The sequence below is a fragment of the Apostichopus japonicus genome, chromosome 15, assembly GCF_037975245.1.
Source record: "Apostichopus japonicus isolate 1M-3 chromosome 15, ASM3797524v1, whole genome shotgun sequence".
Classification (NCBI taxonomy): domain Eukaryota; kingdom Metazoa; phylum Echinodermata; class Holothuroidea; order Aspidochirotida; family Stichopodidae; genus Apostichopus; species Apostichopus japonicus.
In genome coordinates this window covers 11,860,535-11,875,345 of record NC_092575.1, presented here as the reverse complement: position 1 = coordinate 11,875,345, position 14,811 = coordinate 11,860,535, and the positions used below count along the sequence as shown (strand labels likewise).

The following is a 14,811-nucleotide window of genomic DNA, read 5'->3' as shown; positions in this document are numbered from 1 at the left end:
TTTTCTAGAGGGAGGAAGGCTGGTGGGGATGGGTATGGGGATGGGGGAGGGGGGTGTGTCACAAATGGTGCTATCATTTCCAAAATTTAACATTTGTGTAGCAATCTGAAAAAATTGAGGGTAGGGGACGGGGGAGGGGACGGGGGGGGGGGAGTTCATGTGCGTTAGTAATGTACAACAGATATTCCGTGAATGGTCTCTAAATGTATCTGACGTCTCGATCGTTTTCTGAGGAAAAGAGAAAAATGTATCGTTGATGACTCGCTTGTTGGATCGATTGTATAACAAACAAGCTGCATGTGAACACGCACGTAATCAAATCTCTTGGGTCACTGAGATAACCTTGCGGTGTTTGATGATGACCGCGTAATCCGGAGGTCGTTCAAGGGAGGGTCATTGGCGGAGTGTGGTTTGGGGGGGGGGGGGGGAGCAGAAGGATAGGGAAATGGCAGGAATAGATGATTTATTTCATGTGGTTTTATGTGGATAAAATTTTACTTTAAAAAGTTGGGTCAGTCTGGTTTCGCGAGTTCAAGGATAATCAAGGTTAGATCCGAGAGAGCATAAGTCAAACATTCAAACTCTTACCTTGGAAGACAGGTAAACAGGGAGAAAGTACCATCCGAGCAAAATAAGCACCACCATAGCCTGTAGCAATGTAAAGACGAGTAGATATATCATGAAACAAATAAATAACTTTAAATGAAACTCAGAGGAAGCCATTGTTTCGAGAGGCTATACGAGTAGAAAGTTATGTTTTAATATTGGAAGTGTTGAGAAAAATATCTTTACATATCTCATGACTTTATATATATATATATATATATATATATATATATATATATATACAACCTTTCCTTTCCACTTAGTCACTTTACCAGCCCTGTGTTAGGGACGGAATATAGAAGTACAAAATCATGTGCACCATTTCAATTCGTATACACATTTAGCCTTTATCTTTGGCATCTCGCGTCATGTAATGTTAATACCCCAAATCTTCTTCAACCCAGTGTTGCTTGCATCAGTCTCGGTTATACGCGGTTACGCATACAGAGGCGTCGATAACCACTGTCGAACATCAGAGGCGATGATGTCACCGCCCACCCCCCCCCCCTCCATTTGCACTCGTCCTTTCCTTCATATTAGTATATTTTGAAATAACTAAAACACATCCCATATTCCCAGCCCCATTCATGTTTTCCCCGGGCCCAATTGCCGCATCCCCCCAAACCGTGTAGAATATTTTTATTTTCTTCCCCCATCTGTTAGCATATACCTTTGTAGAACATCTAGTTACAGATAGTAACACATAGTGTGTTACAGGTTACAGATTGCATCGTACACAGTGTTACAGTAACACAATAGCGTTTACAGATAATAACACATAGCCTATGTACTTTAGCATGAACTTAGTTCATTTATTAAAAAGACAACATAATGGCGATGGCATTTGAAGCAATTTGCTTAGCAATCGGGAGGTTCCGGGTTCGATTCCCAGCCGGGTCATAGTAAGGTGGGTTTTTCCTCCAAGAGCAATCTACGGTTTTCCCCATCTGAAATGACTTTCTAAATTGAAAACTGGGTTCCAAATTTGAGTTTAAAGTATAAGTGGTAATATCCATAAGCCTTTGCGGGTTTCTCCCACATTTGTCGCTTCAGCGTCGTAAAAATAACTGCTGATTATTATTATTATTATTAAACATGCAGTTACTTCAAATTAAATTTTATAAGCATAGGAATCATTGATAAAAATCCTCTCTTACGTTGAGTTCGAAAGCTCCAACAGCTATTCCACCAGCAGCACCAGATCCAGCTAGACCAATGAAATGTTCACTTCCGATGTTACTTGCAAAGAGAGAGGCACCTACAGGCCACCATACCATATTGCCACCGGCCAAGAAGTACCCTTTTAGGGTCGACCGTGAAGATCTGAAGGAAGCCTGTTTCGAAAATAAAATAATTATCATAATTGTTATTATATAATTTTATATACAATCTGCAAATATAAAAAAAAACCGCCATCATCATCATCATCATCATCATCATCATCATCATCATCATCATCATCATCATCATCATCATCATCATCATCATCATCATCATCATCATCATCATCATCATCATCATCATCATCATCATCATCATCATCATCATCATCATCATCATCATCATCATCATCATCATCACCATCATCACCATCACCATCATCATCATCATCATCATCGTCATCATCATCTTACAAACATTACTATGGCACACACCATTTGTATCTAGAAACAGTCATCTTATGAAAAGGAAAAACACAAAATTACTTTACACAAAGATGTATTTTTGTATAGCAACAAACTCCCCAAGAAGTTATTAAAGCAGAACCTACGTTACACCCCACCCCACTGCTTCTACACGTGACCCCCCCCCCCCTCTCTCTCTCTATCGCCACTTCCTAGTATATACATTTCGATAGCGCCAAATATTAACCACGTGATACATACCGTGCCAATTCAGAAATTCAGCAATGTAACTTTAGTTTCTTCAATATTCTAACTCAGCTGCTGAAGAGCAACATAAAAATCGATATTTTTTTGGCGACTTCAAATTTATATTTTTGTAAATGTATTGCAAATTTATGTACCAATAATGATACCCAGACAAATGTGTATTTGACGTTCATCAGAATTGCCTTTCAATATGCTAGAATGCCAGATAATGGCCACTCATATTGAACCATTAATATGTATTAACAACCACCCCCAGTGTATTCCATATAAGGAGAATATCCTTGGAGGTTCACTGGCTCCAGTACTTTTGATAAGTCACGTTTGAGCCATTTCTTTTTTAGAACCCTTAAATTTAGAGAGAATAGTGATTTACAAAATCAAGGTCTTCCTTCAAGAATAGCTGGTATAACTTCCTCACTCATAATAATAGACACAACCCGTTCATTCTATCATATTTCGTATTTAACATTATACCGACTTTCCACTGTGTAGAAACTCTTATGTATCACATTGTGCACGACATATACGAAGAATATTCGCTCTTCCTCAATGTTGAATCAGCTGGTTGTATATTTGCCTTAGTTATATCGTGATGTAATAATGATGTAAACCTGAAACTGTGTGTCCTCCATGTTTTATCTGGCCGAGTTAGGAGTGAGTAAGGGTGGGGGGGGGGGTATAGTGTAGTCTCAATTACTATAGGGGTAGGCCTTTCTTTATTCATTTAATTGTTGTCCTTATTTTACAATAATTTCTTATTTCAAGCCCAATGTGCAGGGCTGTTTAGTAGGTTTTTGCTCCACAGTATATATATATATATATATATAGTCCTATATATAGTCCTATATATATAGTCCTATATATAGTCCTATATATATAGTCCTATATATATATATATATATATATATATATATATATATATTTATATATATATATTATATATAAATATATATATATATATATATATATATATATATATATATATTCGCATATATATGTTTATAGTATATAAACAGTGTTTTACATGCCGTAAAACAGTAAGGTCAGTGGGTGCATGATGGGCGTGATTAAGGATTGATGAGGCCGGTAAGAATAAAGTCAACACGAGTCTCAAACTTTCAACAGAGGCTGAAGTGTTCAGTCAAGTTCTAAGCATATACCGCACCACGGTCCCCTGTTAAATAACACGGATTATTATAGTGAAGAAATGGTGTATCAGTAACGAAACACTGTTCAGTGTATAACATAACATGTGTAGATTACGTATATTCCATAGCAATGGGCGTCAGCTGAAAAGTTACACATCTTTTGCAAGTCTCACTTTGCCTTGGATTTTTACTAACAGGGATATTGTTAGTTGAAAACCACATCTAAGTACGTTGCCCCTAGTGCGTGTTTTGGTTCATTATAGTGTAACCTTTTTTGTTTGGCATAAAATATGATTCCTCCAGGGAGTCGATCAGTCAGACAATAGGTGTATGTGATGTCGTCACGTCACGGCAATTGTTCCTCTAAAGTTTTACCTTCCTGGTATAATGTTCTTGTTGATTTATCCTTGAAATGTGGTACATTTGGATATACCTTTGTTTACTTCAATGTTTTCAGTTATTACAACTTCTTCAATTTTATGTCACAAAAAAAATCAGAAATATTGGTTTTCTTCTTTGCGTAAGTGAGTTGAATATTACAGAGAGAGAGAGAAGTATATTTTCAACTGAATTGCCGTGATGACGTCATTTGGCTGATGTTGCCAGATGCTTCACAAAATATCACAAAATTTGAAAACTTCATATTCGCCATATACAAAATGCTATGCGGATGTGGCTTGGACCTAATTATGCAGAAAATTACCGACATTTTAGTTCATCAAGACCCTTCAGTCACCGGAATTTCCCTTAAAGTTTGTGTTTTTTCTGACCAAGCTATGTAATATTCACACAAAATCGAAGACCCCTCATTCTTAGTAACAGACATAGGATATGGGTATCCTTTCCCAATAAGCAAAGCTACTAAACGTATAATCCTATACAGAAACTATTTTGTGTCCCACAAAATTTCATAGTTTAATTTGTTTCATTTGCAGCTCTTGAAGCTTATTTCATCATTCCTGATGCGATTTCGAATTTGGGCGACCACCCGACATGCATGTAGAACGCAGAGTTAACCATGACTATATATAGTATAACTATATAGGCCTATATATGACGGCTTACGGGAATGTAAATTGCAAACGTCAAACTATAAGGGCTGTGTACTGGTGTTATCTCTAGGTTACCCAGTTGCTCTATAACATGATACAGTTTATAGCTTTCTGGCGACCGCCTTGAAATGCAAACATTCCCTGCATACATTTATAGATTGGAGAATGTTTTATATGTTTGAGAAGATGATAAATGATTTAGTGTTAAACGACTCATTCGTTGTTTAGTAACAACAGGAAGCTGCTATACTAGAGTAGCAGCTCCCTGGTTACAAGGATGAAGGACGTATCTACATGTGGTTAAGACATGTATGACGTAGGCAAATAATGACTGTTAGCCCGTATTTCACTGCCTCTGGGAAGCTAAACTTTCCTAAATAGGAGTTATTTAGACCAAATGGTTCTAAAGCTACATGGGTCGCGACATGATTCGAATGGGTGCGAACCGCATTACCATATATAAGCTACGTGAGATCAGGAAGTTTGTAAGAATCGATACCATCTCTCTTAGTTCAGGATAGGTGGGAATAAAGGGAGATTCCGGTACGTGACTGAAGATGATTTCTGTATCGTTATAGGTCAAACCATATCCTGAAAGATATGGGTTTTTTTTCAACTTTGGAGGTACCATTTGTGAATGAATCTGGCAATAGCAGAGTTTATGATGGCATCAAGGCAATTCTATACCATACCACAACATGCCTTCCTTTACCTCGTCCGCCTTCTACACATCCACATACACACATCTATATACACTATACACGCATGCAGATATAGATATACCAATTCATGCAACTTTTGGGTGGTAATAATGAAGCATATTGTCGATGGTCAGTGGCGTCGCCAGACATTTCAATCTTGGGGACACAGGTTGGGGGGGGGGGTGGCAAAACACTTAATTAGGGGGCACGATGTCTATTTGTGAATGCCGTCCTGTGGGAGGGGTCTCAGGGTCCTCCCCTTTGAGAAATGTTGGATTAATTAAGGGTCCTTAGATGCAATCTGGTGTTATATTTTGCAACTTGAAGTAACTTTATGTTCAAGAATTTTCGGGCTTAGTCTGTAAGATATCTATGTTTTTAATTAAGACATATGAAGTTTTTTTTTGTTTGAGTATTATTTTTAACACTACAAATCGCCTTTGGAGGTACCCGGGGGTACGATTTTTTGGGGAAAAGCACGTATAGCAAATATAACGAAGATAATTTAATTGGTAAAACTTCCACTTTACAATGATTACATTTACATGTAAAGTTTACATACGATACTATAGGAAAGTATCTGCTCCCTGCAGGAGAGGGTATCATGCAAAACCGGCTACTGGTGTAATTCATTATTTACTCTTTTATACGTTTGGTGAAAAAAAAAACCTGGAAGGATGGTTGTCTATGGTTCAATCAATTACCGGTAGGCCTATACAGCCTCGCTTGTTTGAAATTGACTACGAAAATGCATGAAGTGGCAGAAAAACGGATGTTAAATTATTTCAGTCTGTTATAATGACGCACATCAGTTGTTGATTCTTCAAATTGCACGTAACCTTTATATGCACGAACGAATGATATATGTATTATGACTCTATATGCTTATCTTGTAAACCGACAGGTAAATAGTCCTATCCTATATATGTATATAATCAGGCCTATACTTACTGCCTATAGATGTATACCAGTTTGCGATACACAAGCATATTATGAGCATTATTATAGGAGTGGTTGGTAATTTTCTTGATCAAGTGCGTGGTGGGTATTATGTTTTTTTATGTTTTTCACGATCCTCTAATATTGATTTATCCTCGAGAGGTGGCAGACAAATAAATGACAATTGATGAGACATTTACACTCGTATCAAAGGTCAATTATATAAGTATAGTTGTAAAATACAAACAAGACTTAACGATCTCTTATATATGAAGTAGATTTTATAGCTGTTAAATGGCGCTTGGATGAGACTTTAATACCATAGTCGAGCTTTTAGGGAAACATTTTTACTTCACGCGTAATTATGATACGATAGCATACAACTTGAGCTGCATGCTTGTTAACACTCAAAGGGATAACCCAGGGGAAATTTTTTGGTTTGAATATAACGAATTCTTAGCAGCCTAAGTTGTAAAATTTGCATACAATTCCCGTGTATCGTTTTCCCGTGAACTTCAAGGAAACAGGAGTGATGTCATAGATGAACATTTTAAAAAAGTTTTTTTTTTTGTAGTTAGAAAATGTTCGTCCAAGTTTCTTCAAATTTTGAGATGCACTAACAACAGCTATATATACTTCAATCATTTGGGGGAGGGGCTATTGATAACTTCACATCCCGTAAAGTAAAGTTGGCAACTTATCCAACCCATGGGCAGTTTCAAAGTTATAAAGTGATTAATTTCACCAGGCAGCGTGTATATAGTATATATAGGCCTATATGTTCTCATTCATTGGCTAAAAGAGTAATTTTCTTGAAGATTCCTTCGAAGATCAAGTTTTTCATGAGTGCTCTCTGTAATTTGCTGAATACGAGAACGCGGGTAAATTTTGATGGGGAGGGGTGTGGGCAGTGGCGGAGCTAGGGGTATTGGTCAGGAGGGGCGGGAATGGTCTGTAGGGGCGCTTACGACACTATCTAAGCGGAGCGCCACCACAGGTTGGCGCGTAGCGTACAGAATTTTTTTTGAGTAAAGGTACCCCCTAGATCGCCGGAAATGACCCTTTCCGGGCCTGGCTAATTTGCAGATAAACGAAGAATAAATAGGTGTCATCGCCAAATTACACCAACAAAATGTGACAAATGTCAATAGGTAGATGAGAGCGCAATAAAAAAGTCAATAATCGCGAATAAGTAATAAGTGGTAAAGAGCTGAAAAGGGCGCCAGCAGTCCATTTGAGTCCGTCAGGGGGGGGGGGGGGCATCCGCCCCCTGACTGTATGGACGCTCCGCCACTGGGTGGGGGTGGGGAGGATTTGCTGAATATAACCTATACGTAGAAAGGAGGAAAGGAGGAATACCGCGGTACCGAAGAAATACCAGTTAATTATAACAGCACAAAATTGTAAAGAAGTTCAGTGTCGGAAAGGTTTAAACTATACGAAGTCTCGTTACATGTTCTTTAGTATGAAATCAATACGACGAACCAACCCCTCCCCCGACCTATATTTTATTTTATACTAAATATATGAGTATGAAGTGAGCAAAGTGAGAAAAAAAATCAACTTAAAATTTCAATTCTGTAGTTTCAACTTTCAATACAACTTGACTATAGTTAAGTTAATACAACTTGACTGTAGTTAAGTTAATGACATAAAATATACATTGGATATCACAGTGTTGGTAAACGAGTCATCACTCGAGTCACTTAAGTTCAAAAAGAAGAGCGGTAAATCAAACCAGTTCGTCCCACCCAGCCTCCTCCCACTCCCCACACTCACCCCGTAACTCGAGTCAAGAACTATAATCACTAGTGTAATGACGCGAGTCGACCTTTAAAATGAGGTGACTCGTTTACAACTCTTGCGATATTTCAATATGAACTATGAAATAGATATAGCATGGAAAACATCATCAAAATCAGCTCAAAAACCTGCCTTAACAATTTCTTGGACTTGATAAACCTTATTAGTGAATAGGTATATAGATTAAGTGTATATGGCGTAACGGAATAGCTGCTACTACTATTATGTGCACTTGTGCAGGAGTAAACAAAATATATTTTCCTTGTCAAGCTCTGATTTTTCCCTGGTACAGTGAACCCCGTTTATACACCGTTACGCAATACCGCGCTGGTTGACAAGAGGCCTGTTCCGGGCCACACGAATTGAAACGTGACTGATACGATACCCATTTAGTTTCAAAAATCCCAAATAACTTAGACCTAATTCCAATTGAAAATGTCTTTACAGAGGCATCCTCAACAAACACGTACTGTATACAGTGCGCACCCTGGATAGCCATTAAAATAGGTTGCAAACAATCAAGTAGTCGCAACGATGTAAGAAGCAAGAGCACATGGATCATAAAATGGATCTATTCGGGTTTAATAAACTGAAGTTAGATACCGGAACGGTATAGTCTGTTATGCTATACAGACACTTCTAGTAGTGCGTGTAAGTTCACTCGACAGACCATGACACAATATATCCTGGCACACGTATATTGTTATGTGGATGAGCAGGGGCGTGCGCACGGGGATATGAGGCGAGGGATGGGGATGATGCTACCGCCCACCTCCCGCGTCAGTCGGGAAACAATCGTCCAGGTTTTTGATATTCAGTCGGCTTAGAATTAAACAACTCCTCGTGACCCAGGACGCCATTTCCTGAAGGTTCATGACCCTACCTATATCAGTGAGGGATCAAGAATTCCCCACCCACCCAAAATGACCTTTGCCCTCGCTCCATAAAAAAGGCAGCCAATAACCTATTTAGGGGAATCTAAATACCAAATGTGAAACATAATTATATCCAAGCTACGCTTGGCCGGAGTTATCATGCTTGCGAGCCAGAGCGACACATGCAGGCAATTACACACACGTACGCATATGGCAAGCCATGTGGGACAAACACCGCATAATATATCCGCGTATTAATTCGAATATATACGCGTATGAATTCGAATATATATGTGTTGTACATGTGTAAAGTTTCGCTTTACTAAGCGATCTCGCGAGCCCGCCAAAACATTTATCGTTGGTATTTGTACACAGCAAGAGCGGAAATGTGTTTTCGTGTATATTCTAATTAATCCGTGCATATATTGGATTTAATCCCCATATTTATTCTATTTAATACGTGTATATATTCGAATTAATACGTGTATATATTCGAATTAATACGTGTATATATTCGAATTAATACGTGTATATATTCGAATTAATAAGCGGATATATTTGGGCCATATGATTGGCTAATAATATATACGCGTATATATATTCCAATTAATACGCATATAAATTACGATTAATATGCTGATATATTATGCAGTGTTTGTTCCACATGGCTTGCCATATACGCACACACATACACGTAATTACCATCGCCTTCATATATTACTTTTGTCTTCGCCAAAAAAAAAAAATGTATAATGCTGATGTATATATTTATGCCTTGAAAAGGACATTTATTTTAAAAGTGAACATTTCTATACCCCAGAAACAAAACTAGGTTTGTTAATAGGTGTATACACCCTCGACTTAATGCAAGTTAGTTCCTCTGCAGTACATACTTAATACATGCAACATAAAGACAACAATTGATATCTTACTTCTTAACTTTAATAACCATTCAACAACAATTCTTTCCAAAAATTAATGCATCTGGGTCTCTAACCAGCTTAAGTCGTAATTCAACACATGCTAAAGTTCAAGCAACATGCAGGGTTGGATCCAAACAATCAATGAAATGGCAAATATTCTCGAAATATTCTTTAAAACAGCAACACTATAAAGAACATTGGTATTACTCATTTCAAAGAAGCTATCAAAACATGAGAAGGAAATTAACCACTGTCTTATGTTACTATAGTAAAATATACACGACACTACTGGAATATCTCGACCGACCTTTTTGTAATTCATTCTTCATTCAGTTTTAAATAAAATCTATCAAACAATTAAACTAATGTGACCTGTATTGCGGTCTGTGTGTTTCTTTGGTGTCACTTCGTGAAGCTATGTGATCCTGACTATGCGTTCGGTATACAAAGCATTCGTTGAAAGACTGGTCTCGCTCGTCTATATGGCATGTCATCATATAAGTGAACAAAACATAGTACAGACAAATCTTCCAATATAACTGTCAAGCTTACAGAACTGTTTGTTTCAGCGCTTTGAAACTTGCTAAGGTCACTATATTTCTTCCCTTTTAACCCGACTGTAATACCCCTCTAGAGACAAGTTGAAGGTGAATCGAAGGTGGAGGGACCCTACAGTTAGAGAACGCTGGTTTGGTAAATTGAAACACTGCCAAGAAACTGTTCCGCTATAGCCTTAGGGGACGCAACGCACAGTCGGAGTATATACTTTCAATGTACGAACTTACGCTCTGAGTACTAAACACATTACACAAGTTCTTAGTCAAGAACTCATTGTAGGTATACAGTGCACTAGCTGTGGAGGATCTTACATCTACATACATCGGTACTCTGCAATAGACTGGTGTCCATCTCGCAAAGGATGGTTAGTGACATCACCAAGTCACAAGGGCGTAAAAACCGGGGGGCTGGGGGCGCCAGCCCCCCAGTGAAAAATATGAAGGGCGGAAGTATCATTCCGCCCCCCCCCCCGCTTCGCAAGTCAGAAAACCCCTTTTTCATTTCCAAATGAGAAAAAATCTTATTTGGAGCACCAAATTGCATCTGAGGCCAGGTGAAAATGCAAAATTATTTACAAAATGGAGTGGGTGTTGAAGTGTGCTATATTGCACCAAATTGCATCTGAGGCCACCTGGAAATACAAAAAAAAAATCCAAAGGGGAGGGGGACACCCCCTCCCCATAGACTCCTCCCTAGGCCGGCCATCAGTCTTCAGCCCCCCCCCCCCCCCACTCAAAAGTACCTTCCTACGCCTCATGTGTTGAGCAGCTATCCTTGGCAGTTTGGTGAAGTCGTACAACTGAATATAACTAAACACCCCCTTACGCAATATTATGACAGCCCGTTTATTAAATGAGAGATTCACCTAGCAATGTTGATCATGTCGTTTTCTCTGCCTGTGTTGAGCAACATTACATGTCTGTTACCCGAAGTTTTCCAGAGGGAGCATATACTTACAAGAAAGACTCATCACCCATGGCTAAACTATAGACTCATTCATTATATCTGCCGACAGTTCTCTCCGTCTTAGGCACCTATCAGCCCCCCCCCCCCTCTCTCTCTACCACACCCATACCATGCATGCAAGTATCGTATGCGGTATACGACTCAGTAATCAGAGTTTTCGAAGAATTACATGAGATCCGGAATTCTACGAAAGACTCACCCAACGCTTCGGTGCAATGAGTCATCCAACTCTAATCAAAGAATGAACGGCTGCAAAATTCATTAAAATCGTGAATTGCGATAAAAACTAGACACTGAAATCTCATGAAATGTAGTAAAGAATACGGTAAGATATGATGTCGTCAATCTCCACCCCCCTCCCCTCCCCTCTACGAATATCAGGGAATAAGATAATTGAACTTGGTCAAACCCTTCAGGAACTGGAAAACGTTTGCAAACTTTTGAGGCAAATATTGGTAACCTTTAATAAATCTGTTCAGATATTGGAAAGACTTTGTCACACTCAATCCGATAGTGGAATAACATGTCAGCCTGCATATAATCAATAACCATGACAGTCCAGGGACGAAAACCACCATTTTTGTAGGAAGGGCGGGGGTGGGGGAGCTAAGGTGTTACGTTGTCCGAGGAAGGGGTATAAATGAGGGGTTTACCCTCCCCTTTCAGAAAATTTGGCAAAATGCAGAGTGCTTAGACGCAAAATGGTGCAAAACTTTGCAACCTTTGAAGAATTTTCGAATGTTTAGGTAGTACCACCCAATACATGTTACTAATTGTTTACTACACGCTAGGACTATGCATTATTCTGTCTGGCAATGGGGGTCCCTCTGATTTTATTTTTAGGGGGCTAACCCCTCCCCCCCCCTAATCACAGTTTCGTGGTTGCGGCCCTGTGACAGACACGGTATCGATTTTTGGCTTACCCATAATCCAACCAGTAAAATTCCAATAAAGTAGAGGATAATTATCACAATATCCAGCGCATTCAAGTTGATATCATCTTCTACAGTTTCGGTTCCCGTTGTTGACTGCTCAGACGACATTTTGGCGCGACTACCTGAAATATAACGTCCCAGGGATGAAATGAAAGCGGTGGGTCGGTATATGCATGTAAAACTTCCACTACTTCAATCAGCTCTTACAACATTTACGTACATGTATACTCTGATCATCAAATGAGTGTGGTATATGTATACACTGTAGTTCCTATGTACACGCCCTCCCATACATGTGAAGACTAGACGATCAACACAAATTGGTATCGTCCACGAAAATGTAACAAACAAATCTGATAACAGGTCAACAAGGAGCAGACACGACAAGCGAGAATACCAGGAGGAAGTTTTGTATTTTTACCGTAGTGCACGGTTCGCTGCTGATCATCGCAGTAGGGCGTGAGAAAAACACTACTTTACAGAGTAATGTACGAGAAATGGACTGATCGATTTTTACACACAGGGGTGTTAAGTTTTGACAGATCTGGTGTTGTACTTTGACAAGTTGTTTTTAATCACCCCTCCCTTAACATGGGCGGCCATCGTCCTCCCCCACCCGCCTAAAAAAACCCCATAAAACTTCAATAGAACAAGGAGATATGCAAAAATTATTCATTCACAGACATACAAACACAAAACAAAAAACAACGAGCAAAATAAGAAAACAAAAAAGAGACAAGCACTACCCTGCGAATACTTTGCCATATTTTACATGGGCGGCCATTTTGGGTAAAACACAATCCCGGGTGCAATAGATTATGCCAAAAATGAATATGATAGTTGAAGCAGAAACGATTTGCCAACATTTCCAAAATAGATCAAAATAAAACTTTGGCTACATCTTTCTTTTTTTTTTGGGGGGGGGGGGGCTTGTTGAGTACTGCTCTTGTTGTGTGTTTTTGCCTGTAGTTTAACTTTGTTGGTTTAATAAAAACGAACCGAAGGGAAATTAAAGAGAAAAAAAATAGGTTCTCAGCAACAAGCGAACAGGATACAACAAACACCTACATTTTTTTTTCTTTTTTTCAAATTATACTTTAAGGAGAAGATAACCCAGATATCATCATTGATAACTGTGATGGAGATACACGCAATGAACAACTTTCCCCACACTGCTAACAAAACTAAAGTCTTTTTTCTGTTCGGAAAATATCATAGTTGTAATTTTCTTTCACACGCAAGACTAACGACTTGAGCAAGTTTAAACAACCAGGCCATTTATGCTTGATTTTTTCTAATTGATTTCGTAATTTGTACGTTGTTTATATTCTTTAGGAGAAATGGCCTTTGCAAATGCTGTATAAATTTCTGCCAAGTTCTTACTACAACTTGGTTCGAGTCTCTCCAAGATCGTCCAGTTACAGAGTTGTTGACAATTGACAATTCATCATCGTGGACGTTAAATATGAATGTAAGTGACTGACTTCGGTCAGCTTGCGGCTTTGATAAGCCAATGAGGCTTCTTCGCGAGTTCCTGCTTGCAGGAGTATCTAAAATACATACATACATACTTTAAATGATGGCAATGATTTCAGAGTCAAGGATGTTTACATGCGCCTCTCAATATGACATCACAGATTGCCAAAAAGGCATCCCATTGGAACGACTTTTAAACCCATGATGTATGTCACACATGCAAAGAGTATTCCATGGGGTTGTTAATTTTAACAGATCTCTATGGTAACAGCTGATGATTTGGTTTGCGTCCACTTAATTTCAAGAGCAAAAGACGTGCAACGCTAAAAAAAAAAAATAGAGGGCAACATTCATCAAATCAAATTTAGATTTCCCACATCAATTTCATCACATGACGCAAAGGACAAATGAATAAACGAAATTTGTAAGGACAACCTACGATAGAAAGAGGAGACCTTCATACTCATATTCGAAAATGTAGTTCCCGCCAATGTTTGAAAAATTTTAAAAGATATCGGTCTAAAAGTGAAGGGGATAAAGAATTCTAAGATTAATCCTAAACAGTATACAGAGCCTGGTGAAACACCTTGACCTTGTTCCTCATTTTCCTACGGTACCTAGATGTTTCGTTGTTGCCAGATACAATATAGTAAAATTTTATCTAACTTATTTGTACCTTGCGCAAGAATTTAATATGTCATACATGCACAACACATTAAACTCCCTTTGCGTTTCAACTGTTTCTGATTTTATTTTCACTGATGCCATTACGACCCTTCCATAGTTCAAATTACTGTTTAATTTAACCATTCCATACAAACATAGGCCCTAAAATAACATCTCGTCACATACGTGAATTATTTCCTGAGGCTATTTAATCTTTCCAAGTTTAAGGAAAGGAAAACAAAAGTTAAACGTGTAGTCCGTTTATGACGTC

General features: G+C 38.6%; 1 protein-coding gene across 1 annotated transcript in view; it reads right to left on the bottom strand.

Annotated features, from left to right (window-relative positions):
- LOC139981622 (sodium/glucose cotransporter 4-like) overlaps positions 1–12,729 on the bottom strand; it is a 50,658-nt gene extending 37,929 nt beyond the window's left edge. Inside the window, exons 1-3 of the mRNA XM_071994149.1 lie at positions 12,387–12,729; positions 1,764–1,940; positions 589–648 (exon numbers count right to left, since the gene is read on the bottom strand). Coding sequence (XP_071850250.1) covers positions 589–648; positions 1,764–1,940; positions 12,387–12,506 — 357 coding nt within the window. The 5' untranslated portion in view covers positions 12,507–12,729. The remainder of the gene's footprint in view (positions 1–588; positions 649–1,763; positions 1,941–12,386) is intronic.
- Between the last annotated feature and the right edge of the window lie 2,082 nt (positions 12,730–14,811).